The sequence below is a fragment of the Salvelinus namaycush genome, chromosome 6 (assembly GCF_016432855.1).
Source record: "Salvelinus namaycush isolate Seneca chromosome 6, SaNama_1.0, whole genome shotgun sequence".
Classification (NCBI taxonomy): Eukaryota; Metazoa; Chordata; class Actinopteri; order Salmoniformes; family Salmonidae; genus Salvelinus; species Salvelinus namaycush.
In genome coordinates, this window is record NC_052312.1 from 30,074,204 (window position 1) to 30,101,263 (window position 27,060).

Genomic DNA, 27,060 nt, shown 5'->3' on the forward strand with positions numbered 1-27,060 from the left:
GTTTTTGCAACCGTTACTGAGAATACTGTTGCTGTTTAGGCCGGCTACTTGTATTTTAAAATACATGTATTTTTATGAAATACATACAAATATGTATGTTGTAGTTTATTTTGACACATTGATCTTTTATGGTATTTTGTATCTGTATTTTGTAACTGTATTTTGTGATTTTAGGCCATCCCTGTACATGGGGTACCAGTACATAGTCAACGTGCAGGGGCACGAGGTAATTGAGGTAGATATGTACTGTAAATATAAGTAGGGGTAAAGTGACTAGGCAACAGGATAGATAATAAACAATAAGAGCAGCGTATTTGATGAGTCAAAGGAGTTAGTGCAAAGAGGATCATCGCAGATAGCTATTTGGTTAACGAACACATCATGCCTATGCACATGGCAAACGCACGCGCACACACGCACACAAACACTCTCACCCACACCATCAGTACCTTGGGGTGCCATTGGGGGCTGCTGCCCCAGCAGAGTGAGGTCTGCCTGGGATGCCGCGGTGTGAAGGGTCCTGGAGGGGCTCCGGTAGGCTCACCTTTCTGTTCACCTTCCCTGAGGTGGGCCTCACCTGTCTCCTCAGAGCTGTCACCTAGCGAAGGGCGAAAGCAGGGCCACGTTCAATATGGATCATTTGAACGAGTCCAAAAAGGACAAAGATGTTTTGTTTTCCATTGCAAAACGTGTTGCTACAGTTTGCCATACTGAACATGACCCAGTTTATCTTACCTCCTCATTCTTCCTGCGTAGTATCAGGTCCTGCTGCCTCTTCTGAGCCTCCAGCTGTCTCAGTTGGAGCTGTAAGTGACAGGCACATAATATCAATATCAATACTATTTCATTTAATTGAACTTTGTCACAGGTTTACACACAACTTCACAACACACATTATTTCCTGTCTGTAACATTACCTCATGTTTGCGCTGGTCCTTCTTCAGAGTAGCGATCTCTCGGTTGCGTCGGCACTCTGACGCTCTGTTTTTCTCCTGCACCTCCTTCATCTGGCGCATCAGACCCACCTAGCACAACACCCACCATTTACATGTCACTCAATCAATCAGTCAATAAAACCATCCATCCCCCAACCAATCACCTACCCCCAATTGACCCACCCATCTCTCCAACAAACCACCCACTCACTCACCCACTTTACCATCGCCCCACCCATCCTTCCATCCACAATTTTTTCTGTACCTTTGTTTTCTTCATCTCAGCCACATCCTGGTTGAGTTTCTTGAGCTGTTTCTCGTACTGTGATTGGTTCTTGAGGAGGCGTGCGTGTTCCTTCTGGGCTGACTGCAGCTTCTGCATCTCCTTGTTCATGGAGCTCAACTTCTTCTCATACTCTAACTTAATCTTCTTAGCCTTCTCCTCCGTGCACGTCTCCACCGAGCCTGCAGACACAACTAACTCGGCTAAGCACAGGCACGGTGGAAACAACACAACACAGTTCAGTTCAACCGACACAGCTCAGCACAGCCACAATTGAATATCAATCAAATCAGTCATTCAGATGTTAGTCTTTTTAAAGCAACCGTTGTCCCAGTCACAAAGTGATTTACAGAATATGACAGCCCTCTAGAAATAAGGGGTTTAAACACAAGCGCATGTACTTTATGGTGTCTAAAATAACAAATAATGATAGAGAGACTTACACAAAATACATTCAATTGTTATGTACAGGTATGGTGTCATTGGTGGTGGATAGGATTAGTTAGATAGAGTTAGTTATATAACTCCATAATATACTCACTCTGAGATCTAGCGACATAGCACATACCACCTAAACAAATAAATGCAACCCTTCATTAATCTGTCACCATATTCCTGTGCGTCTCTGCTGTACCGATGTTGTGACCATGATACATGACATCATATCCTGTGCACGTCTCTTTGTCTCATATACGTACCCATGTTGTGCAGCACCTTGTCCCTCTCCAGCTGTGTGTCTCTGATCTTGCTCTGCAGCATCATGAGTTTCTGTTCATACTGCTGTTTGAGCGTGTGCAGGCGGCGCTGGCTGTTCTCCAGCTCGTCTATCAGCTTCTGCTTGATGGCGATCTCACACGTGATGTTGGCCAGATCCGCCTGGAAGTTCTCTGTTCAGAGAACACACACAGAACTAGCTATATGAGACAGGCTTCATTGACATATTCACTATTCTTCACTACTTTTATTAAAATAACAGAATAATCTAATCATGGTGAATGAATAAGGAGTGCTAGACCTGGGTTTGAAAAAACTCTTCATACACTCCCCACAGCCCTCCAGGACCAAAGCTGCGAAGGCATTCTGTATGACAGTGTAAAAGCACCTTTGGATGTGTGTGTGTAGGTGTGTGTGTGTGAGAGAGTTTTACCTTTCTCATCCAGTTCTTCAGAGTCTGACTCGTCCGAGCTCTCCTCTCCCTCCATCTCATACTCCTCCTCTTCTCCCTCCAGCTCCTCTCCTTCCTCGTGGTCACTGACGTGGTCATCCTGTTCACACACATTTACACGACGTGAGTACAAAGAACACACACACACACGGCACACACACGGCAGACACACACACACTGACATAAATATGCCAATTAAGGACATTCTAAGACGTACCACCTCAGCCTCGTCGTTGCCTCGTTCCTGTTCGTTGTCTGGTACCCCCTCCTTGACCACACTGTGAGAACAGAACCAGAGGTTTAGGTAGCCATTGACCGGAAAACGCAAGACATCAGGTCACTAGATTATCAGGGAGCACTACCATACAGCATTACCATACCGCATTACCATACAGCATTACCATACAGCATTACCATACAGCATTACCATACTATCTTGATTTTTCTGCTCACTATAAAAATGCATTTAAGGTTAGAATCACGATTCAATCAGAACCCAAATCACTTGGTTGTTAGAATCATCCTTGAAGTAGACGTTAATGAATGATTGATTGACATTATGCGGTTGCATCATGGCAAAAAGAGCTGAATCCTTTAGTTAATTTATTTAGTTTAAGGGTCTCAACAATGCAGAAAGGGGGAGAGGGGTAAGGAGACGAACGAGAGATTACAAGTGGGTTTTCCTCCAGGTGTGGCAACTACCTGCAGGTGTAAAAGCTGTGTTAGAGAGGTGGGAAGAGTGGAGTTAGTTAAATGGGGGAGAGTGGGAGGATGGGGGGTTAGAGAGATGGGGGAGAGAGGGGTATAGCAAACCTGGGAAGCTTAACCTCATGGTGACTCTCCTGGAGCCACTGCAGTCTTCAGAGTGGGGGAGGAGAATAGGGGAGACAGTTGGAGAGAGTGAGGTTGGCAGGGGAAGGGAGTGAACCAGAGAGCAGAAAAGAGTGTAGCAAGGAAGAACAGGTTAACCTTCGAGGATTTGGCACTAGTTGTCTTCTATTAGCTTGTTGATGTGTACCAAGTCGTTTATGTGCTATGTTGTTTATCAAATGTTTATCAAATGTGTATTAAACCACAGAGAAAGAGAGATACCAGTTGTACAGTACAGGTACATCTGAACATGACTGGGCCTGTTATATAAACCCATCATCATGTATGGGGTATTACAGTAGATAGACATTAAAGAGGGAATAGGTATCTGCTGAAGTGGAAAGGCTGGGTGCCAGAACTAATTACCCAAAACACCCTGGGACAACAACGGAAACCAATTCCCCTCGCCTCTGTAATCCCCCCACACCCTTCTCTAATCCTCCCCCCCTTCCCTCCCCAGTACCACCTCTCCCCCTCACCCCACCAGCCCATCTCTAACCACCTCTGAGCATATCACTGTCAGACTCAAGGCCTACCATCAAAGTCTACCCATTGCTTAGTTTTATTCGTATTGTTTCATCCACAAGTCTGGACATATACACTTAGTTACAAATTGTAACAAACCTAATGCAATCGGTTTCATGACATGTACTGTATGTGAAATGTACATCAAAACAGCAATGTGGAGTGAGTGCAATATCAAAGGTATGAAGGGAAAAAAACAACTCCTACCTCTTCTTTTTCTTCCTCTCTTTCTTCTTGAGTTTCTCCAGATCTTTCTTGGCCATCTCGATGATGTCGGAAGCCACTATCTCGGGGGCGAGGGAGAAGGAGCCCCCACCAGCGTACAGGGAGGAGCGTGTGTTGGCACGGGACAGGGTTTTACGGAGGTTCTCATTCACAGACTCACTCTCCAGGAGCTTGGCTCTGCAGACACAAAACCAACGGTCAGAATACTGTTGTGGGTCTCCCAACACCAAAACCAAAGGTCACAATACTCCTGTCTTCCTTTCTACAGACACATCATACTGTACATGTAAGAGACATGTCATGCAATCATACCTGAGCTCCTCGATTTCTTTGATATAGTTCTGGATCATATTTCCAATTTCCTCATTCCCCTCACCTGGAAGATAATCGAACATGAGGGCATTTTCAGCACTTTTTCCATAGACTTTAATGGAGCACTTCCTATCCCACTAGCCGAGATTTTGAATCATCACGGTGCAGTGTGAATAAGGTCCATTATTCCTGTCCCAGTACGTACCCACTTTGGCCAGAACCTGGTTGGCCTGGTCACTGAGGTACTGTGTGAGTCTGGCCCTCTGGGCATCAATGGTCTCCTGCATAGCTTTCACCCTGATCCTCAGGTTACTGTTCTCTGTCTGTAGCATGCTGTTCTCATGGACCATGTCGTTGATGCTCTCCATGCCGTCTTCCCCCACCATACGCTTGCCCTGAGACCAGAGAGAGACCAGAGGACTATGGTTATTATAGTAGATCATTATAGTAGATCAGTTAGGCCAATACAACTATACATTGTTATACCTCCCCTACCAGATGGTTGCCCTGCTCAGACCAGAGGGACCAGAGAGATGAGTGTAGGTCATAGAGAAATATAGACTCAAATCCACACTGAATATCCCTCCGTTTCACTATTGTTTAGTTGGATTCCAGGCTACCAGAAATACAGCCTCAATGGACACATGTGCAGCCGTTAGTACGTTTTAAAAATTATATAGATCCATATTATGGTACAGTTAACCATATGACTAGACCTGGAAAACAGGGCCTATATAATGACATCTAAAATAGCAAAAAAAATCTGATCTCCCTCTCTCTCTTGCACCCTCCATCCCTCTTTCCTTCTCTTACCGTCTTGTACTCCATCAGTTCCATCTGTAGCCTGGCAATATCAGTCCTGAGAGCTGATATCTGCTGGGAGGCTTTATCCTGGTTCACCATCACCTTGTTCTTAATGTTCCTGGCTCGGTTAGCGTAGTTCAGACAGCTCAGTGTCTCCATGAAGTCCCGGTCAGATGGGCTGATACACGCTATCATCACCGTTTGACTAGGGATAGAGATAGAAGATGGATGGAAGATGGACGGAATACAGACACGGACCGTAGACAGACACAAAAAAATAGGACTACATTAGAAACGGAATAACTATATAGGCAATGTCAATGTGAATCACTTTGTAAACTACTTGGAAAATAAATCAAATGAATTACTTGAATTTATTTAAAAATAGATAAATGTTCAAATATATGGTAATTAATTCACCCACTAGCGTAAAGAAATTCTGGTTTTAATAGATCCTTCATTACACAGATAATTAATTAATCTACATAATAAAGCTTCAAGGAGAGGTTCTAGTGATATTCTAGAAATAGAATGTCACGTTCGTCTTCCTCCTCTTCTGAGGAGGAGTAGTTGGAAGGATCGGAGGACCAATATACAGCATGGTAAGTGTTCATCTTGAATTTATTTAGAAAAGAGAACACTGAACGAACTAAACAAAAATAACAAACGTGAAGCTATCGAATAATAGTGCTGACACAAAACACTACACATAGACAATCACCCACAACCCACATTGACAAAACGGGCTACCTAAATATGGCTCCCAATCAGAGACAACGACAAACACCTGCCTCGAATTGAGAACCATATCCGGCCAAACACATAGAAATAGACAAACTAGACATACAACATAGAATGCCCACTCCGATCACACCCTGACCAAACAAAACATAGAAACATACAAAGCAAACTATGGTCAGGGCGTGACATAGAATACAACTGCTATTATATCTATATCTTCAAATACCATTACATACAGTGTCTTTATGCGGTTTATGAGGACATACAGACCTGTTTCCTCCCAGAGAGTCCTGCAGTAGCCGGGTGAGTTTCGAGTCCCTGTAAGGCACGTGGGTGGACCTCTTACTCCTGTCCCCCAGAGCACTGATCACGTTACCCAGCGCAAGCTGCAGCGAGAGAGGAAAAACAGACCAAAGAGACATGAAGATGAGATGAGATACTTAATAATGAGGCTTAAACATCTGCATTCTATCAAAAATAAAGGCATAAAATCCTTCCTTTAATGTGACGTTTAAATTCAGTTGTCAATCAAAAAGGTGGTGGCAGACAGTGTTGGTAGGACATCTGCAATATCTTTCTCAACCACCAGGTGGCGCTTTCCCCGATAGCTTCTCAGCTCTACACAACAAGTGTATCATTGAAACAGTTCAGGTCAGTCATCCAAGAAGAGGACATGGCATCACCACTGTCCTGACTCTCTAAAACCTCCTAGTGCTGAGTAACCTATGACCTTTACATGCACTATTCTAGCATTGGGAATGGTTCGGGTCAATTCCATTTAAAGTCCGTCAACTTGTAATAAATTGACCCAAACCAGGCACTGTGTGTTCACCCTTTTTTCTAACTATAGCATGCATTATTTTACAGTGAGAGTCTCACCAGTCCACAGTTGATGGAGATGCCTTCCTTGGCTCGATCCCCAGTAGCTCCTGTCCTCTTTAGTCTCTCCGACCCGGCCAGGTCCACAAAGTGAAACTTAGCCGTCAGTGTCTCGAACTCAGAGTTGATCTCAGAGGAACCGTTGGCCAGACGGTTGTCTGTCTCATTGGACTCCTGAAGGAGGAGATGGGCATTGTGAATCAAACAAATAAGAGACTGTGGGGAAAATAAACATGGTGATTGTGTGTGTAATTTCATGTCTTGGACATGTGTATCGACATTTCGGCTGTAGCATTGATTAGGCTTTTGAGAGAAATATAACTGGTGGTTTTCGTCTTCCCTTATAACTCTCAATAACAACACCAGTGGATAGACATATCTGTATCTGTAACAGCCTGTATGTTGTCCATGTAATCAGCGGAGCAGAGAGAGTGACATCATGCCCAGCTGGTGTGTGTGTCCATTGGGATTTATGTGGGGAGATATGCTGTGTGGTGAGCTGTGTCACTGGCTGGGGAGCTGTGTGGGAGGCTTGGGTAACGCTGCATTTCGCAGTCCTCTTGTTTATCAGCTGGGGTGTTTATTGTTTATCTCATAAATACTAGGAAATTAAATGTTATTAATGTGTATGTTCACAATAGGCAACAAACGAGTGGTTGTATCTTACAACAACCCCCAAATAAAATGGTAATAATTATGCAGCCTAATAACCTTTCCGTCATGTAATTTCGAAAGAATGACAGGGTAAACAGATAAGTGAAACTAGTACAGCCAGTGAAATAGACTGTGAAAAGCTTATCCTATCCTAGGCTTGGCTCTGGAGAGCTCCAGGCCACTGGTGCTATGCCACGTACGCTGTCGTCTGGAGTGCAGACTCTGACTTGGCACAGGTGGATGGTGAAGATGGCATGGGAGCGCGAGCTCTGGATGTTCATCTGGGTGCTGGCTGTAGTACGGGACAGAGCACCCAGCTTCAGACACTGCATCATCTGTACAGGGAGGGAGGGAGGGAGGGAGGGAGGGAGGGAGGGAGGGAGGGAGGGACCAGGGACCAGGGACAGGAAAAGAATGGGAGAGTACAGTGTATTCAAGAGAGAAATTCTGTTTGACAATTTCAGACAAACTGTCACACCCTGATCTGTTTTACCTGTCTTTGTGCTTGTCTCCACCCCCCTACAGGTGTCGCCCATCTTCCTCATTATCCCCAGTGTATTTATACCTGTGTTCTCTGTTTGTCTGTTGCCAGTTCGTTTTGTTTCGTCAAGCCGGCCAGCGGTTTTTCCCGTGCTCCTGTCTGTGTCTAGTTCCTGTTTTCTAGCTTTCCCGGTTTTTGACCATTCTGCCTGCCTTGACCTTGAGCCTGCCTGTCATTCTGTACCTTGTCACACCACTCTGGACTACTGACCTCTGCCTGCCCTTGACCTGTTGTTTGCCTGCCCCACTGTTTTTGCAATAAACCTTTGTTACTTCGAAACTGTCTGTATCTGGGTCTTCTCCTGAGCCTTGACCCAAACACATACACGGACAGATTTAGGCTCACAGCAATAATATATGTCTAACCAATGACCATAGGTACAGATTGGTGTTCTTCTGCTTTAGATTGTGATTGAGACTAACCTCTGCCTCGGAGGTGACCGTGCGCGTGGTGACTCCAACAGTGTAGATGCCTCCGTTAGCGTCCTCATGAATCTTGATGGTGGACTTCTGTCTCTTCCCATCCATGTCCCGCGTTGATTCAAACAGATCCAACACCTCCTCATTGTACAGCTGGGATAAGGGGGGGAAAAAACAAGCCAATGAACCAATACCCCAAAGCCAAATAACTGTGCATGGAAAACATCAACAGTTAAGTGATTTTGGTTATGGAAAGTATACTGCTTTATTAGTTTTTAGAGACATGTATCAGCAAGCGATATCAGATTGGAGTGAGACACGTAATTCCCTAGTAATTACTCTATGGTGATAAATCATCTGCCTGTAGAGTTACATTAGCTGAACACATCACATGAGCAGACAGAGGTACAGTATACTTCCATCTGCTCCAGGTTGCTACACACAGCTGCTGCAACCCCTAGCCAGAACCCTTTCCCCTAATACCTCTCTTGTGTTAGCAGCTCTAAGGGAAGGGAACCGGATAGGTTTAAGTAAGCAATAATGAAGGCTCCACACCTTGCCTTCCATGGCCAATGGGCTTCTTTTCAGAGATTTAGAATCCTGCATCTCCAAGCTTCCTCATGTTGCAGAGCTAATGGGAGACTACCGAGAGAGATTGTATTTCTGGTTCAAAAGTGTAACCAGTGGGGATTGAATACGGGTCTCCCGCTCCCCAACCCAACGTCTTAACCAAATCGCCTCAGCCACAAAAAGCACATAGTACGTTTTGTCCTTTCCATCACACATACCTCCAGGAACTGTGCGTTGATCTTGAACTCGGGTACAGGCTTGCCCTGCTCTGTAGCGGCCTGCCGTCGTTCCTCAATGCCCCTGAAGAGGTGCTTGACTGCCCGGGGAATGATGCCCAACTCCTCCTCACTGATGTTCACGTCAAACCCTGTACCCATGGTGTAGGTCTTCCCCGAACCAGTCTGGGGGAGAGGGAGAAGAAGGGGGATGATATGATAGGATCCCTAACCAATGATATTGTTTCATTTATTTACTAATTTATCTTACTTCAAACTTATTCAGACAGTCAGTGGGCCTATGCTGCTATTTCATGAATACAGGAAGTTATAAACGGGGAGCTTTTCTTACTCAAATAAAAAAAACAGTACAAAACGCCAGAATAGAAGAAAAACAAGCCCTGTCAAATGACTCTCCTGGACTAAAGCCACTCCTGATATATGTAGCTACTACTGCACAGTGCACACAAATTGGGGCTGGGGGCTTGGTTGTCATGGTGACTACCATAGGAATGAGACGCCAATTCACACGTCACCTGAAAGATAGTCTGACAGTAGTGTGTGTGTGTGTGTGTGTGTGTGTGTGTGTGTGTGTGTGTGTGTGTGTGTGTGTGTGTGTGTGTGTGTGTGTGTGTGTGTGTGTGTGTGTGTGTGTGTGTGCCCGTGCCTTTTTGTGTGTATTTGTGTAGATGTCATGTGAGTGTGTGTGCATGCATGCGTACATATACATTGTTGTGTGTGAGTGTGCATGTGTATGTGTGTTCGTGTGTGCGTGACCCGCTGTACCCGCTGAATGAGAGTCTGACAGGGAGACAACGGGGCTGAGAAGAATGGAGCCGGCAGAGGAGAATGGACAGAGAGATTAAGAGGAGGAGAGAAGTGAAAGGAGAGTTTGGCAGAGCTCCACTATAGAGCTTCAGATCAGAGGAAGAGGTGGTGACAGAGGCAAACGCAAAAAATACGAGAGAGAGAGAGAAAGAGAGAGAGAGAGAGAGAGAGAGGAGATAAAGTGAATGAGTTTGAGAGAGTAAGAGCAAGAAAGGGTAAGGGGGATACCTAGTCAGTTGTACAACTGAACGCCTTCCACTGAAAGACAGACAGGCAGAGAGAGAGAGTAGGGAGAAAGAGAGAGAGAGAGAGAGAGAGAGAGAGAGAGAGAGAGAGAGAGAGAGAGAGAGAGAGAGAGAGAGAGAGAGAGAGAGATAGCGAAAGAGAGCCTGATAGATAGATATGAACATGTACTGTAGAAAGTCAGTCACATGTGCTAATCTATCAAGCCAATAAAAACCCTGAGGTTGGTCACGTTAGAACATGCCTGCTGTTGCTGAGTTGACTGAGTTTTCGTGGACTGTTGGCTTCTCTCTTCATCTGAAATGAGCTCTATGAAGACGTGGAGCCTAACTGAGAACAGTTTCAAAGCAGTGCTATATCACTCACTGAGATTGGATAAATGACGTTGTTATGGCCAATGTGAGTTTAGCAGAGTTACAGTATATCCCTCACTGAGTCACAGATAGGGGTTTGATGAATGACGTTGCAATAGCCAGTGTGAGTTTGGTATTGGAAACAAGGTGTGATAACATGTTCTGCTTGCTTACAGTAACACCACTGTTTTTGAATTCATCCGGCAAGGGACCAGAGACCACAGGACACGTGGTGGATTCCTGTGTGTGGCAGAGCCACGCCCTTTCCTTGGGTGTGTCCAGCATTGCACTGCATTGCGTCTGTAGGCAAATATGGTGCGTGTATGTGTTTGTGTCTTTTATGCGTTTGTGCGCATGTTTGTAAATGTGTGTGTGCACGTGTGTATGTGTATGCATTTGTGCATGTACGCCTCTGTGTGTGTGTGTGTGTGTGTGTGTGTGTGTGTGTGTGTGTGTGTGTGTGTGTGTGTGTGTGTGTGTGTGTGTGTGTGTGTGTGTGTGTGTGTGTCATGCAAATATCTGACCTGTCCATAGGCGAAGATGGTAGCATTGTACCCCTCGAAGCATCCCTCAATGAGTTTCTCAGTGCAGTGTGTGTAGATGCTGTCCTGCTGGGAGTCCATGTCAAACACGTAGTCGTAAGTGAACGCCTTGTCTTTACCCAGCATCACCTGGGGCTCGGCGGGCATGCAGAACGTACAGATGTGACATCCTTCGATCTTCTCCCTCGCCAGCTGAGGACGAATCCTGAGAGAGGGTCGAGAGAGATGCCGGGTTAGGGTTTGTAACTGTATAAAACCTTTAACATGAATAGATATACAGAAAAGGAGAGGGACGGAGAGAGAGAGAGAGAGAGAGAGAGAGAGAGAGAGAGAGATAGATAGATAGAGAGCGAGAGAGAGAGAGCGAGAGAGAGAGAGAGAGAGAGAGAGAGAGAGAGAGAGAGAGGAAGCGAGAGTTTATCATGGAGATGTTTTGTGTGCTTGGTTTCCATCTATGCCTTCTTAATTGCTGAAGGCAAAGTTACATTATAGAAGCTAAATTGCTTCTATAAAACAGTTCGCTTCATCTGTGCTACATACAGTAGATCTGTTGGTCCAGCTATTAGTAATACGTGTATTATTCACTAATCTGCTTTTCTAGGGGCCTGGAGTATGTGTGTGTGTGTGTGCATACCTGCGTGTTTGTATGTGTGCCTGCGTGCGTGCATACCTGCGTGTGTGTGTTTGCGTGCCGGCGTATGTGTGTCTGTGTGTGCGATTCCCCTCACGCTGCCAGCACACTCCACCACTCTGCCCCATACAGAGCCCACAGTGTTCGAGCATGGGCTCAAAGAAGAGTGGAAGCTGTGGAGCTACACTAGGTAAACAGTCACACCCTGCCTTGCAATTCCCCCATACACGCTGCCCCTGCGCCTGTCTAGCTCATCACAAAACTCACTGGACAAATATCACAGGATTTCAACTAAATTCAAATGGGAAACATTCAGAAGACTTGATGGACGAGTACTGTAAGTAAACGCATCACTTGTGTTAGGCCTGTAATTGTGTTTATAAGGACAGTATTGTGATTGGAGAGTCACAACAGAGAGTCATGCTACAAAACACACACACACACACACACACACACACACACACACACACACACACACACACACACACACACACACACACACACACACACACACACACACACACACACACACACACACACACACACACACACACACCAGTCAGGCTACAGTGGTGTTATTGTGCCCCAGTGACATCAGATCCCAGCTATTTAGCATCCTCTCTCTGGGATTACACAGTGAATGAGAAGAGGGGACAAAGCGAGGGAGGGATAGATGAGAGGAGAGGAGGAAGAGAAGAGGGGAAGGGGAGGCTGCATTACCTGTAATGTTACACCTCTAGTACATAATCTGGGTCATAACTTCCTTCTGTATTTGCTACAGAGTATTTCAGTATTTCCGTATTGATGCTGCCTCAACAGGTAGGCTAGTTGTTGACTGTATAGTATACTAGTCCATTACTGATCTCTTTGTTCATGTTCCTGCAGAACACCCCTCTGACAGACCTCTGTTTGACACAAGTTTAAGGGGTTTGGGGGGTTAGGGGGAATCCACAGTAATCCCTTTGGCCCCCTTCCTAAAACAGGACAGAACCATCACTCTTATCCACCACAACAAAGATAATGCTCATCACCGCTTACAACACGTTAAGTAACAATAATGCGGAAATACTAAAAGTGAGAATGCTGGGCTGGCTTCCAGCCAAAGATGAGATCAAAGATACTAGATAATACACAGCACTGGTCATGAGATTACATTCAATAGCATTTCATTTGGTGTCAAATGTCCCTACATGAGGAAAGAGAGTGAGTTCGGTGCAGTGTAAATCACATCATTGGTCTGATTGATTGTGATGAAAGCATCCCAGCCAAGGCGGTGACGCAAGACAAACAGTCAAACACTCCTCCTTGTGTGTGTGTGTATGTCTAGGACTCCAGCCTTGCTCTGTGACATCCCCCAGTGTCTTCCATACACAATATCCTGGGGGAATCTCAATTGCATTTCCTTGTTTCCTTGCTTCCTCTCTCCTTGAGGCGAGGAGAGAGAACATGAGGAATCAAGGAAATTAAAGTGAAATTCTTCCAGGATATTTGACCAGCTCAGGATTGTTGACAGATTTCTCCTGAATAAGACCAATAAACTTAACTGATCACTGCCACTTCAAAGCTGCTTTCTCAACACCAGAAAGACATTTCAGACCAGAAGTTTGTTTAAACAGTATAGGCCTCTAGACCAGAGCCATATAGATCAATGTATACCACCGTTCAAAAGTTTGGGGTCACTTAGAAATGTCCTTGTTTTTGAAAGAAAAGCACATTTTTTGTCCATTTAAAATAACATCAAATTGATCAGAAATACAGTGTAGACATTGTTAATGTAAATGACTATTGTAGCTGGAAATGGCTGATTTTTTATGGAATATCTACATAGGCATACAGAGGCCCATTTTCAGCAACCATCACTCCTGTGTTCCAATGGCACGTTGTGTTAGCTAATCCAAGTTTATCATTTTAAAAGGCTAATTGATCAGTAGAAAACCCTTTTGAAATTATGTTAGCACAGCTGAAAACCGTTGTTCTGATTAAAGAAGCAATAAACCTGGCCTTCTTTAGACTAGTTGAGTATTTGGAGCATCAGGATTTGTGTGTTCGATTACAGGCTCAAAATGGCCAGAAACAAATAACTTTCTTCTGAAATTCGTCAGTCTATTCTTGTTCTGAGAAATGAAGGCTATTCCATGCGAGAAATTGCCAAGAAACTGAAGATCTCGTACAACGCTGTGTACTACTCCCTTCACAAAACAGAGCAAACGGGCTCTAACCAGAATAGAAAGAGGAGTGGGAGGCCCCGGTGCACAACTGAGCAAGAGGACAAGTACATTAGAGTGTCTAGTTTGAGAAACAGACGCCTCACAAGTCCTCAACTGGCAGCTTCATTAAATAGTACCCGCAAAACACCAGTCTCAACGTCAACAGAGACGAGGCGACTCCGGGATGCTGGCCTTCTAGACAGAGTTCCTCTGTCCAGTGTCTGTGTTCTTTTGCCCATCATTTTTATTGGCCAGTCTGAGATATGGGTTTTTCTTTCTAACTCTGCCTAGAAGGCCAAAATCTGGGAGTCGCCTCTTCACTGTTGACATTATATATAATGAGAAGTTTATGAGTGTTGAGCACACTTCACAGTGCAGTGTGAGTGAGTAGTGCACTTGTGTACATTACATTTGTCCTCTAGCTGGGATAGTTGACTGACAGGTTTTAGGCTATGAGTGAAATGAAAACACTGGCTCCTTCAGGGTGAAGAATGGTTGACATATACAGTAGCTGCTCCATACCTTCATGTAGACTTTAGACTTGAAGCACTAATCCACCCTCTCGTCTACATCAGTGTTTTTCAACACTAGTCCTGGGGATCCAGAGTGGTGTAAATGTTTGTTCTCGCCCAGCTCTGACAAAACGAATCAAGGTAATCAGTGAATGTGTTGTTTTCGAGTAATCTAACTCTCCAGTTCCTGTACCTTTATAGGGGACCCAAAGCTTTTGCCTAACACAGTACAAGGGGACTGACTGACTGACATTTATCCTCCATGACAACTCAGTCAACCCCCCGGTCAGGTTAAGCCTGCTTCGGGGGAATATAAAGTATATGTTGAAAGTATTTAATAATCCGGGTCAGAAGAGGTGGGCTGTAGTTAACTGAGGTGGGTTAGGTCGCTTCTGCGAGATGAAAGGCTGACACGCACATGGACTGACGCACACACATACACGCAAGCAAACACACACGCGTACGGACACACACCGCAGAGCTCCTGACAGACTCTCCCCATGTGACATGTCCAGTGAGCCTCACGCTGGAGACCTCATTACAGCGATTACAGTGACAGCCAGAGGAGCCATGCACCATGGTGGCGGCACATGCTAACTCACTAACCCCTCTCAGAATAAAATGGAACAGCGCCAGGCTAGCTCACTGTAGCTCTACCCCATTCAGAAGCAGCTGTCCTGGGCCTGAGCTGAGACTCTCCTTTCTCTCCTATGGACCCAGTCCGAATTATCTGGGGCAGCCTTGCCTGTCTGTCTCTCTTTGTCTCTCTTTGTCACATTCTCTCTCTGTCCTTCTCTCCCTCTCCTCTCCCTCTCATGTTCTGTCTCTCTCATTCTCTCCCTCCTTCCCTCTCTCTCTCTCTGTCCCCTTCCTCCACACAGCTACCACCACCACCACACATTGACCTGGTTCAAAGGGCAGAAAGACGCAGGGCCAGGCGGTAGCACAGTCACATTTCTAGCCAGCATAATCTCCTACTAAACAAACACACTTCAAACAGAATGGCTCTTGTAAAAATTGAAATGTACTGCAGGCCAGAGGCCAGGGTGCACTGGCTGCACCGGAGAAGGCTGGTGACCATCATAACCAGTGTTCTCTGCTATGGATATGGTTGAGTCTATACAGTATGTGTGTAGATATCCTTGAATAATAATACTATGCTGGTAAGAAAGGTGATTAAGCAACAGCTTAATCTTGCTGACTCACTGCAGATCAGGACCTGACCTCAGCCCCTGCCTCCGCCTCAGCCAACCACAATGGTCCCCTGAGAGACCATCACGCATCATTTCCTATCTGCAAACCACAACAGTCACAGCCCTAATCTAATTCTAGAGCTACAACGAGTCCAGAGAAGCATCTGGACCCACACTGAAGGGAAACAACAGGCACGATACACAACTAGATTACAGGAAACAATCAATCATTCACTCATATAGACTTCTTCGGATTCATTTGAGAAGAAAACAGAAAGAAGAGGGAGGATTGCTGCCCTGTGTCCACACATTGCAAAGAGAGGAGAATGGAGATAGGCCGGTGGCTTTTTAACTCCACTCATATCAGAGGTTAAATTGTGGCCAAGTACCTGGGGAATTCAGGCACTAGGAACAGGGTTTTTAAAGGCCCAATGCAGACGTTTTTTTCCCATCAAGATCAAATCATTTCTGCGTAACAATTAAGTACCTTACTGTATTTAATTAGGGCTCTCGGCGGCGCAGTAGTCTAAGACACTGCAACTTAGTGGAAGAGGGGTCACTGCAGTACCTGGTTCGAATCCAGGCTGCATCACATCCGGCTGTAATTGGGAGTCCCATAGGGATAAATAAGAATTTGTTCTTAACTGACTTGCCTGGTTAAATAAAATAATAATTTTAATTTGTCTGGGAGAGGTCTGTGTGGGGAGGGGGAAACTAAAAACTGGCTGTTATTGGCGGCAGGTAACCTAGTGGTTAGCGCGTTGGGCCAGTAACCGAAAGGTTGCTGGATCGAATCACCGAGCTGACAAGATAAAAATCTGTCGTTCTGCCCCTGAACAAGGCAGTTCCCTGGTAGGCCGTCATCGTAAAAAAGAATTTGCCTGACTTGCCTAGTTAAATTTAAAGAAAATTGGCAGAGAGGTTTGGAACTCTCGTTGTTATTGGTCTATTAATCAATTTACTGCATGGTGATGTCTCCATGGAAAGCCAAAACTCCATGCAAACCTTCTGATTAGACGGCCCTGTGTAGATTGTATTTTCAACCAGCAACTATCAGTAAATAACAGTGATCAAATTTGTTCACACTTTTACAGTGTTAGTTCCATCAGCTATTGTACAATATGATATACTGTAAACCATAGTAAAAAAATATTTTGACTGCATTGGGCCTTTAATGAGCGTTGGAGCAGACCCTTTACTCCCCAGGTTGTCTTTACCCTGAGACACTGATGCTGTAGAGCAGAGGTTAATGAGGGACCGTTCTACACACACACATTCATACATACACACACACGTGCGCGCACACACATACAAAAACATGCCTACATACACAGGCATGCACACACACCCTTCTCTGGCCCTTCACTGCACCTGAAACGGAGACCAGGGAACTTTAGACACCAGATTTACAGTGAACTTCTGATACACACGAACACACACACTGATAAATGGTTCTGTTGTTGTGCTGCTTACAACAAGTGTCTCAATCAGTTTTGAAAGGTCCCCTTGAAAGAAGAATGAAAAGCTTCAGCTACGCCCTCTATTCTTCAGGAATCAGTAACTACAGGAAACACTACAGCAGCCTCTCCTCTCTCTCGTAAAGTACCTTTAGTTTGGAGGTTAAGTTGTACATGGTCATTATGTAACTAACTACAGCAGTCAAGGGAGCAGGCAGCTGATGTACAATGGCCTATGGCAAGCAGGTTGTATAACTTGTCTCCTCTGGAGCAGAACAGGCCTGGGTTAATGGATGCCCAGAGATAGAGGAAGAAGAGAGGGGATGGGGAAGGAAATGGCACTTTAGCCCTTTCCTGCAGTCAAATGACCTAGTGGCCTAATGGGTGGAATTGTATTCATATTTTTCATGATTTCATAATTAATAAACATAATTTAAAATCTGGTGTTTCTATGTCTAAAGGTTTTGTTATATTTTAGTTTTCTGTAATGTACTGTACAGTACCAGTCAAAAGTTTGGACAGATCTACTCATTCAAGGTTTTTGCTTTATTTATAGTATTTTCTACATTGTAGAATAATAGTGAAGACATCAAAACTATGAAATAACACATATGGAATCATGTAGCAACCAAAAATGTGTTAAACAAATAAAAATATATTTTATATTTGTGATTCTTCAAAGTAGCCACCCTTTGCCTTGGTGACAGCATTCCACATTCATGGCATTCTCTCAACCAGCTTCACATGGAATGCTTTTCCAACAGTCTTGAAGGAGTTCCCACATATACTGAGCACATATACTGTTGGCTGCTTTTCCTTCAGTCTGCGGTTCAACTCATCCCAAACCATCTCAATTGGGTTGAGGTCGGGTGATTGTGGAGGCCAGGTCATCTGATGCAGCACTCCATCACTCTCCTTCTAGATCAAATAGCCCTTACACAGCCTGGAGGTGTGTTGGGTCATTGTCCTGTTGAAAAACAAATGATAGTCCCACTAAGCTCAAACCAGATGGGATGGTGTATCGCTGTAGAATGCTGCGGTTGAATTCTAAATAAATCCCTGACAGTGTCACCAGCAAAGTACCCCCACACCATCACACCTCCTCCTCCATGCTCCACGGTGGGAACTACACATGCAGAGGTCATCCTACTCTGCGTCTCACAAACACACGGTGGTTAGAACCAAAAATCGCAAATTAGGACTCATCAGACCAAAGGACAGATTTCCACCAGTCTAATGTCAATTGCTTGTTTCTTTGCAGCAATTCGACCATGAAGGCCTGAGTCACGCAGTCTCCTCTGAACAGTTGATGTTTAGAGGTGTCTGTTACTTGAACTCTGTGAAGCTTTTATTTGGGCTGCAATTTCTGAGGCTGGTAACTCTAATGAACTTATTCTCTGCAGCAGAGGTAACTCTGGGTCTTCCTTTCCTGTGGCGGTGTCACGGCCGTCGTAGGGAGGAGACCAAGGCGCAGCGTGGTAAGCGTACATTCTTCTTTATTAAAGAACGAACACTGAACAAAAACGAACAAAATAACAAAACGAACCGTGAAGCTAATATGGATAGTGCAGACAGGCAACTAAACATAGATCAAGAACCCACAAAACCAAAAGGGAAAATGGCAACCTAAATATGATCCCCAATCAGAGACAACGATAAACAGCTGTCTCTGATTGGGAACCAATTCAGGTCACCATAGACTTACATATACCTAGATTTACCAAAACCCCTAGACATACAAAAACCCCTAGACAATACAAAACAAGCACACCTACCCTCGTCACACCCTGACCTAACCAAAATAATAAAATAAACATAGATAACTAAGGTCAGGGCGTGACAGGCGGTCCTCATGAGAGCCAGTTTCATCATAGCGCTTGATGGTTTTTGCGACTGCAGTTTTCCGGATTGACTGACCTTCACGTCTTAAAGTAATGATGGACTGCCGTTTCTCTTTGCTTATTTGAGCTGTTCTTGCCATCATATGGACTTGGTCTTTTACCATATAGGTCTATCTTCTATATACCACCCCTACCTTGTCAAAGCACAACTGATTTTCTGAAACGCATTAAGAAGGAAAGAAATTCCACAAATGTACTTTTAACAAGGCAAACCTGTTAATTGAAATGCATTCCATGTGACTACCTCAAGAAGCTGGTTGACAGAATGCCAAGAGTGTGCAAAGCTGTCATCAAGGCAAAAGGTGGCTACTTTAAAGAATCTCAAATATAAAATATATTTGGATTTGTTTAACACTTTTATGGTTACTACATGATTCCATATGTGTTATTTCATCGTTTTGATGTCTTCACTATTATTTTACAATGTAGAAAATAGTAAAAATAAAGAAAAACACTGGAATGAGTAGGGGTGTCCAAACTTTTGACTGGTACTGTATATAAAGTGTAATGTCGGGATGCAAACTCAAAATTTCAACTCTATATCTAACATGTTACGGGTGTCTTTTTTTAAAGCCCATAACCATATGTGTGAGGTGCATACTTTTCTTTCAAAGTAGACCCTGATTTAGCCCACTGCAGTAAAAGGTTAATGGGAATATTCTTATTGTCATCATCATCATCATTATCTGACAACATCCACTGATGTCATATGATATGCCTCTGATGGAGATGGGCTGGGCTGGGGGAGGATGAAGAAATGGACTGGGGGAGAAAAAGGCACTTAAATGGGAATATTACTTCCACTGTCATATGACTGACATCATGCACTGTCGTCATATGGAGTGGATGTCATACTCCTGTCCTCATGCTCCAATGTTGTGTGTTTGCTTCAATTATGACATTGTGAAGCAAAACGCAAAAGGCAACACTGTGTGTTGTGCGTGTGGATGACAACGTCATCTGTCATCATTCACTGTTCAGGACATCAGTTGCCTTTTCCAGGACATCAGGTGTGATTTCTCTTTTTCCCTCTACCTTAGAGGCCCCTGACTCACTGACTGACACATTGTTTAGAGTCTGTCATAATATCAGGGTTGTAATGGGGAGTACGTGCATTAAGCTACGTTTACAGAGCATCACTGTGAGTAATAGCTACAGCAAAAAAAGAACAGCTGACAACAGCAGTGTCAGTGTTTAACGCTCAGTCTTTCACTAAGTTATGGTCCATTGTACTTGCTTTTAGGAACAGTCTGTCCATTGTTAAGTACTGTACCGGAGTGGAGATCATGAAGCAAGTCATTGGATAATTCTCAACGTCAATGCTCTGTGATTAACAGGTAGTAACAGGCTTTTCCCCCTTAGAGCACAGAAAGACAAACTCTGCGGATTTCAACAACGATCAACTGATGCAAACGATACATGTAAGCGCCTCCAACCAAATAAACCAAACAACTTTTTCCTAAAACTTTTTCCTAAAATGTCTTCAACAAATGGTCTTTGAATGAATACATGTCTCTCTTAGTGTCCAGTCTCCACACAGGAAAATTATGTCACTTCAGTTACCAAGGCCACTAGTGAAAGAAGGGGAATATTCAGCCAGAGAATTCTGCAACTCAAGAACCCCCACTTCTCTTCACCTGGCTTAAATCTGTCAGGGCTCTTCTACACGGGTGAGTGATGTCCATTCACAGGGTCACCACACTGGGCGGGGTGGGGTTCACTGACCAGTGGCCACAGCTCTAATGCTTCCTGGGTCAGAGGTCACATTGCAGCTACAGGGAAGAGCAGGAAACGAGGAGCAGGGGTCCACGCAGTGGCTGTCGGTTTCACACTGTCAGTTAGGGGGGGAAACCAGGACAAGAGACAAAGGACACACACACATACACCCATCTTCTCTTCCTCAAGCCAAGCACTATGATGAATAACACAAAATAACAGCGATCATATGTGGAAACATTCTGTTGTGACAAGGGCAGTTAAATACCATTATGCCACAAAGGGAACTCTGTCAAAACACCAGATAAGAGGATGACACTAACAGACATACAACCTTGTGAGTTGGAGTTATTTCGGATGGGAGAAAACAACCCAAGAATGTTTTGCAATGACACAGCCAAGGGCAATGAGTGATTTTTGCAGAAAATAAATTGAGAGACGCATTATTTTCTTCTGGCAATGGGATACCAGTAAGATTCCTAAAACACATTAGTTTATCAATCTGGGCTAAGTTAATGTATCTGACCTCAAGCCAACACAAGCTTATCTTGTGATATTCTGTTGTGCCGTTTTAAGGGCTTGTATTGTGGTCATGTTCGGGTTTAAGGGCATGTTGTGATGGTCTTGTTGTGTGTTGTGTGAAAGATAAATATCTCATATCTATGTGTGAAACTAAAATAAAACTAATTTTAGAAAGTAAACACTCTGTCCCTCTGGCTAACAGGCTGGGGCAATGTTGTAGAACTCGAGTATAAAGGACTTGGACTTGGACTCGGAATCGAACACTAGGAACTTGGGAACTCGACACGGACTCAAGGTTTAGTGACTTGACTACATCACTGGGCTGGCGGTTGAGTGCAGCAGCTCAGCTGTAAAGTGCCTGTCGACAGAAGAGAGTCAAGAGACCCATCTCTCTATATATAAACAAAGAAGCTGTAGGCGAGGGAACGATACAAGGTGCAACACTGACAGAGACACAAAGAAGTACTCAGTTATCAGTTATGGCCTAAGAGTAAAATACATATAGAGACGTCTCAGCCAGAAAGATTAAGCTACAACACGTAGCCTTACTTGTATACTGAGAGAAGTGGATGAAATTGAATAGATACTGTAACTATTGTTATTGTCTCCCGTAGTAAGTAAGGACACGTTGCAATATCACATGACGTGTGCCTGCAGCTGGTTTGCATGTATTTGTATGGCGGTTCGTGCATATGTATCATGAATGTACTGTAAAACAATAACGTTTTCCAGTGCCGTGGCAGGAAGTGCACTCTTCTCCTAAAACATAATCCACCCTGGGCTAAGAGCAAGAGGAGGAGCTGGGCTTTGATAGACACTGAAAAACCAATGGGAGGTGTGGATGGTCAGCATAAACAAGGTGTCCAAAGAGGGGCATCACGTGCGTTGGGAGTCATAACCAGGCTACCAGGCTTGGACTGAAGTTAGAAGTAGCTGTGGTGCTACAAAGTTTCTTAATTGCAAAGTGTCTTAACTGCAAGGGGTATACGTTTTTTTTTTTTTATCATGGTGACAGTTTAACTAGTGTTAATGTTACTCTGTGAGGGTTTGGTCCCATTGCACAATAGCAGCTGTTTTGGTGACTTATGCCGCCCCACATGTGAACATCTGAAACAGAAGCTGCACTCAATATATTACACTAACATAACAAGGCATATCCGTTATAGTGTCAATTCTATTGCTTTCTGAAACAATGGTCTTTTTTTGACTTTACCTGAAATAGTGTAAAAGGCCCGTCTAGCTTCTAACATGAACAACTTGAAACCTGAAACAAACAACACTGTTTGTTACCACTGTAGCCTAGCTCCAGGCTTGAGGGTATGCATAATTCATTCACTTCAAGGATATTGATGAAACAACCACTTGACTGGCTCCTCTGGGCCCACTTTACTTTATCAAACATACTAACACTTACATGGGCCAAAGTGCTCAAATCTAGTTGTTTATTCCATTTAGACTGAATTCATATGATTATTTTAATTTTTTTACTGCCCAGTGAATAAATACTTCAATATAGTTGTGTCTAGGACAGCTATAGCATTGTCTGTGTGTTTTAACAGCACTGGCCTAAAAACATGAAACAGAAGTAATGAGCACAAAATGAAAATGTGTAAAGCACAGGAAAAAGTCGAACCAAAATCTATGCGCCAGTAATTTATGTTCAAGAACAGCATTGGAAAACACATGTTCATTGGAAAACACATGTTCATGAGAGTCACTGACTGACTCTGTCTCAGTAATGCACCAATGAATTGGTGAAAACAGGACTGTGCACTTCTGGTGGCAAAACATTGAACTTTTACTTGTCACATTCATTAACTCCACCAGAAGAGCATTAGGATGATGATGGACCATATGAGCCTTGTGCGTGAAACTGGGGCTGAAGCATTAAGCCTCGCTAACTGACAGCAGTTGGCCAACTGGCACAGGCAGGCTGTGTATCTAACAACAACAAGCTACATTGGTGATCGCTGTGTGTGTGTGTGTGTGTGTGTGTGTGTGTGTGTGTGTGTGTGTGTGTGTGTGTGTGTGTGTGTGTGTGTGTGCATGTGTGTGTGGTGTCTGTTTCAAATGCTACAAGTCAGTGAAAACCTGTCAGTCAACCTGTCTTAAACATGTACTTAGTTACTGCTCTACAGTCTCCACCACCACACAGAAGTAATTACAGTGGGGGGGTGCAAACTCAAAATTGAATAGTGGGAGGGGGTTCTCTTATGGATATTATTATAGGCTAATGTCAAGGCTAATGTACAATGTAGTTGTAACGATAGCAGCTTTGATTATGTTGTAAAGTCATGACAAGAATGATTAAGTGGATGCTTTAACCTTTTGTGTCATGTTTTTGTATTTGAAGTAAGTTAGCTTGGATGCCAGATATGTACTCATTATGTGCTTTCAAGTCAGTAGGGTTGGATCAAGGCGAGCACATACAGATCTGGCGGCCACCAGGCTGCAAGTATTACATTATATCAGAATATGAAATGTCCTATATAATAGCATTATCCTTGAGACAGGTTGGCAGACAGCAGACAAAGCTTTATGTTACCATGCAAGAACTCCTCTGATACAGAGACAGATAGACAATCAGCCTAATGGACCCAAGGCAACAGCAGAAAACAGGCTTAGACAGACACGGGGCTATCTCTGAAATGACTCTCTAGATCTCAGGAGTGTGTGTAACATTTTGTACTGGAGGTCTGCGTCTGTCTGAGGGTTTTGCGAAGAAAAAACAGTGCCTATCTATTTATGAGCCAGTGTAACGGCTGTCGTGCCAGTGTGTGTGTGTGTGTGTGTGAGAGAGACAGGGATAGGTAGAGAGAAAGGAAAAGCGAGCTACAGGCTTAGAGAGGGACTTGGCAAGAATGTGCCAGCATGTGGGTGCAGTGAGTGGATGTGTACATAATGTGATAAAGTGAGCTTTGGTCTGCTGGGCCGGAGTTCTCAGAATAGCAGAGAGAGCAGTAAGGTGCAGGGTCAGGGAAGGTATCCATTTACTGTGGGCTTAAGGGATCTGCTTACTGACCCATACACTGGACACTTGGATTAGTGACAGGTACCAAAGTTTATATCAGGGCCCAGGGGCAGGTGAAGAGGCAATGGTGTGTGGGGGATTTAGAACAAAGACCCAGAGTTATTCGAACTCAGGGTCCTATATTACATATTATGAACATGTTATTACATGCTATCTGATCATCTGAGTCTATGCGTGTCTTCGTTTTCGTGATCACAGTTAGATACAGTAGTTGGTCTTGTCCTTTATAAACTCTCTCCACTGGCTACTCCATGAGAATAATGAGTGGGAGCCTGATTGTCGAGGAAACAAATGACCAAATTAAAGTTGCAAAAGTGAGAGAGACTAAAAAATAACTGGCAAATGCGCACAGTAATGGCGCCGACAGAGATGGTCGCCTCGCTTCGCGTTCTTAGGAAACTATGCAGTATTTGCTTTTTTTTAATGTATTATTTGTTACATTGTTACCCCAGGAAATCTTAAGTCTGATTACATACAGCCGGGAAGAACTATTGGATATAAGAGCAACGTCAATTTACTTGTTAGATTTGCGTGTATAAGTAGTTGTTGGGGAATTGTTCGATTACTTGTTAGATATGAATGTTGGAACTGGAAGCACAAGCATTTCGCTACACTCACATTAATATCTGCTAACCATGTGAATGTGACCAATACAATTTGATTTGTACAAAGCTAGCAAATAATTCATGAGGCATGTGCTTTCTATGCAGATGGATACATGGGCAGGGTTTACACACACTTGTGTCTGTCTGTGATTGTGTTGTGGGGAGCTAGCTATTTTAACACTGAGGACAGTCTCTGTACTGCTTATGCTACCAACAGTTCAGTGGCTATTATGCAGTCATTGCAATTAGTACTTAGTCCTTGCAGTTAAATACTTTTAACGTGAAATGACATTATATCGTTTTTGAAAACTCTAAATGCTGTCTGCCTGAAATGTCTGCAATTAAAACAGTCTCTACAGTATCATGTTATGTAGATGTGCTTGCTGCTAGTATATTGTCTCATGAATATGGCTGCATGTATGGCTGCATCCCAGTCCAGACAGAGACTTAGTAAACAGAGTACTGGGTCAAAGTCTGCCTGCAGTAACGAGAGAGAGGTGTAACCAGGTCTTAGTCTGTCTTCCACCGATCCTTCTCACATGACATTACAGATCTATGACACACCCAGACGCAAGCGGTATTGCTTTCTCTTATCATATCCGCCCCTTCTCCCTTCATTCATAAATCCATGTAGTCATTATGTCTGCAGCCAGGGCATTGAGAAAAGGTGTACTGTAGCTTAAGCACCAACAAAGGAAACCCATGAAACATTTCCTACGAAATTGTGTTGGTCTATATGGGGGGCTGATGGTGACACTTAAAACAAATCCACGGCAGTGCTGCTTTAGCTGTTTGACATTTAACATGCGTCCTAGAATAAATGCAAGGAGAAACATAGTGTTATTGCTATCACTAATCCCCACGTAAACGTCGATTGCTTTGCCACATTGTAGTCTACTGTGCGTTATTTTGGAACCAATGCGCAAATGTTTAGGCTATCCACACATTAATGCTATTACACAGTAAACAGGCCACTATAACAGCCCATGCTGTGGTTTATCAACACCGGCATTGTCACAATAATAATCTAGGTACATTATCCTGGAGAGGCGTGACCAAGATGACCATTATTTTCCGACAGAACAGAACACCATCCATGGTCACAGGCTTACCTCAATGCGACCCGCACAGAACTTTCGTCCTGTCCACTCATGGTTACGACGTCCGGAGGGTCGTCACCGCTGGAACAACCACGATATAAACAGCTTGGTTTTCTTTTTATTTAACGGTTTACAGCAGGCAGCTTCGTTGCCGATGCGCTTGAGCCACCACAGCTCACATCCACCTTATACAAATAATTTCAATACGAAGTCAGCATTAGTGTGCTATTCTCTGTGCTATATTTCAGGTGAGGCGCATTCTGAATAAACGTGGGCTACGATATACGAGCTAACATTTTCAATGACATTGCATTATTCCCGTGTGGAGGCCAGCCTTGCTAGGTGATAGGGACAGACAAATACACTTGCCCGCTCCTGTGTGTGACCGGAGGAGTGAAACGTAATCAAGCCACGCCTTCTGAGATGTACCCTACCAACCTGACAGTGGGAAAATATCAACCCCATTGAATGAGTGAATAAACATCGTAGCCATTCTATTTTAACACCATTCGTTGTAATCATTAAAGTGAATGTATATCGTTTTCTTACGAATGTAAAACGGTTCGGGTAAATGATAACCTTCTCAAGGCCAATTATAGAGGCCAATTGATGGACAATGTTGGATTATTGATGACCACTAGCTGAGTCTCAAACAATCACACCAGCTTGTTATCGGCAATGCAGTTAAAAACCGCCGATCTAATTCAAAATGAAGAGCATTAGCATATTGTATGTAGCCATATAGTTTGACATTCCAATCTAACGTGAATATGTTTGTGAAATACCAAATGGTGTAGGCCTAATAGTTAGTGTTGCAATGACATTACTGATGTGCGGGTGCATGGATGGCGCATGGCACCATCGTGTGGTCATTGGTTAAGATTATAAAAGTGCAGTTTGATCCAAATAATTTCCGTCTTTATACACTAGATGGAATCAGATACACGTTACATTGAATGCCTCTGTACTCTGAGGCTGGAATAAACAACCAACCACAAAATGCTGACTAATGACAACGCAACACAACAATGAATCAGTCAATTACTTGAGTTTTACAGTCTTAGTGGTTGTCTTATTTTAT

At 43.9% G+C, this 27,060-nt stretch overlaps 1 protein-coding gene across 1 annotated transcript in view; it reads right to left on the reverse strand.

Moving 5' to 3' along the window:
• LOC120049846 (kinesin-like protein KIF21A) overlaps positions 1-26,333 on the reverse strand; it is a 37,871-nt gene extending 11,538 nt beyond the window's left edge. The window contains exons 1-20 of the mRNA XM_038996302.1: positions 25,992-26,333; positions 11,087-11,309; positions 9,142-9,324; positions 8,357-8,506; positions 7,594-7,728; positions 6,740-6,913; positions 6,131-6,246; positions 5,129-5,324; positions 4,521-4,710; positions 4,316-4,379; positions 3,986-4,180; positions 3,197-3,241; positions 2,601-2,661; positions 2,366-2,483; positions 1,917-2,105; positions 1,760-1,789; positions 1,201-1,400; positions 918-1,025; positions 736-804; positions 450-598 (exon numbers count right to left, since the gene is read on the reverse strand). Coding sequence (XP_038852230.1) covers positions 450-598; positions 736-804; positions 918-1,025; positions 1,201-1,400; positions 1,760-1,789; positions 1,917-2,105; positions 2,366-2,483; positions 2,601-2,661; positions 3,197-3,241; positions 3,986-4,180; positions 4,316-4,379; positions 4,521-4,710; positions 5,129-5,324; positions 6,131-6,246; positions 6,740-6,913; positions 7,594-7,728; positions 8,357-8,506; positions 9,142-9,324; positions 11,087-11,309; positions 25,992-26,032 — 2,636 coding nt within the window. The 5' untranslated portion in view covers positions 26,033-26,333. The remainder of the gene's footprint in view (positions 1-449; positions 599-735; positions 805-917; positions 1,026-1,200; positions 1,401-1,759; positions 1,790-1,916; positions 2,106-2,365; positions 2,484-2,600; positions 2,662-3,196; positions 3,242-3,985; positions 4,181-4,315; positions 4,380-4,520; positions 4,711-5,128; positions 5,325-6,130; positions 6,247-6,739; positions 6,914-7,593; positions 7,729-8,356; positions 8,507-9,141; positions 9,325-11,086; positions 11,310-25,991) is intronic.
• Positions 26,334-27,060: the final 727 nt, after the last annotated feature.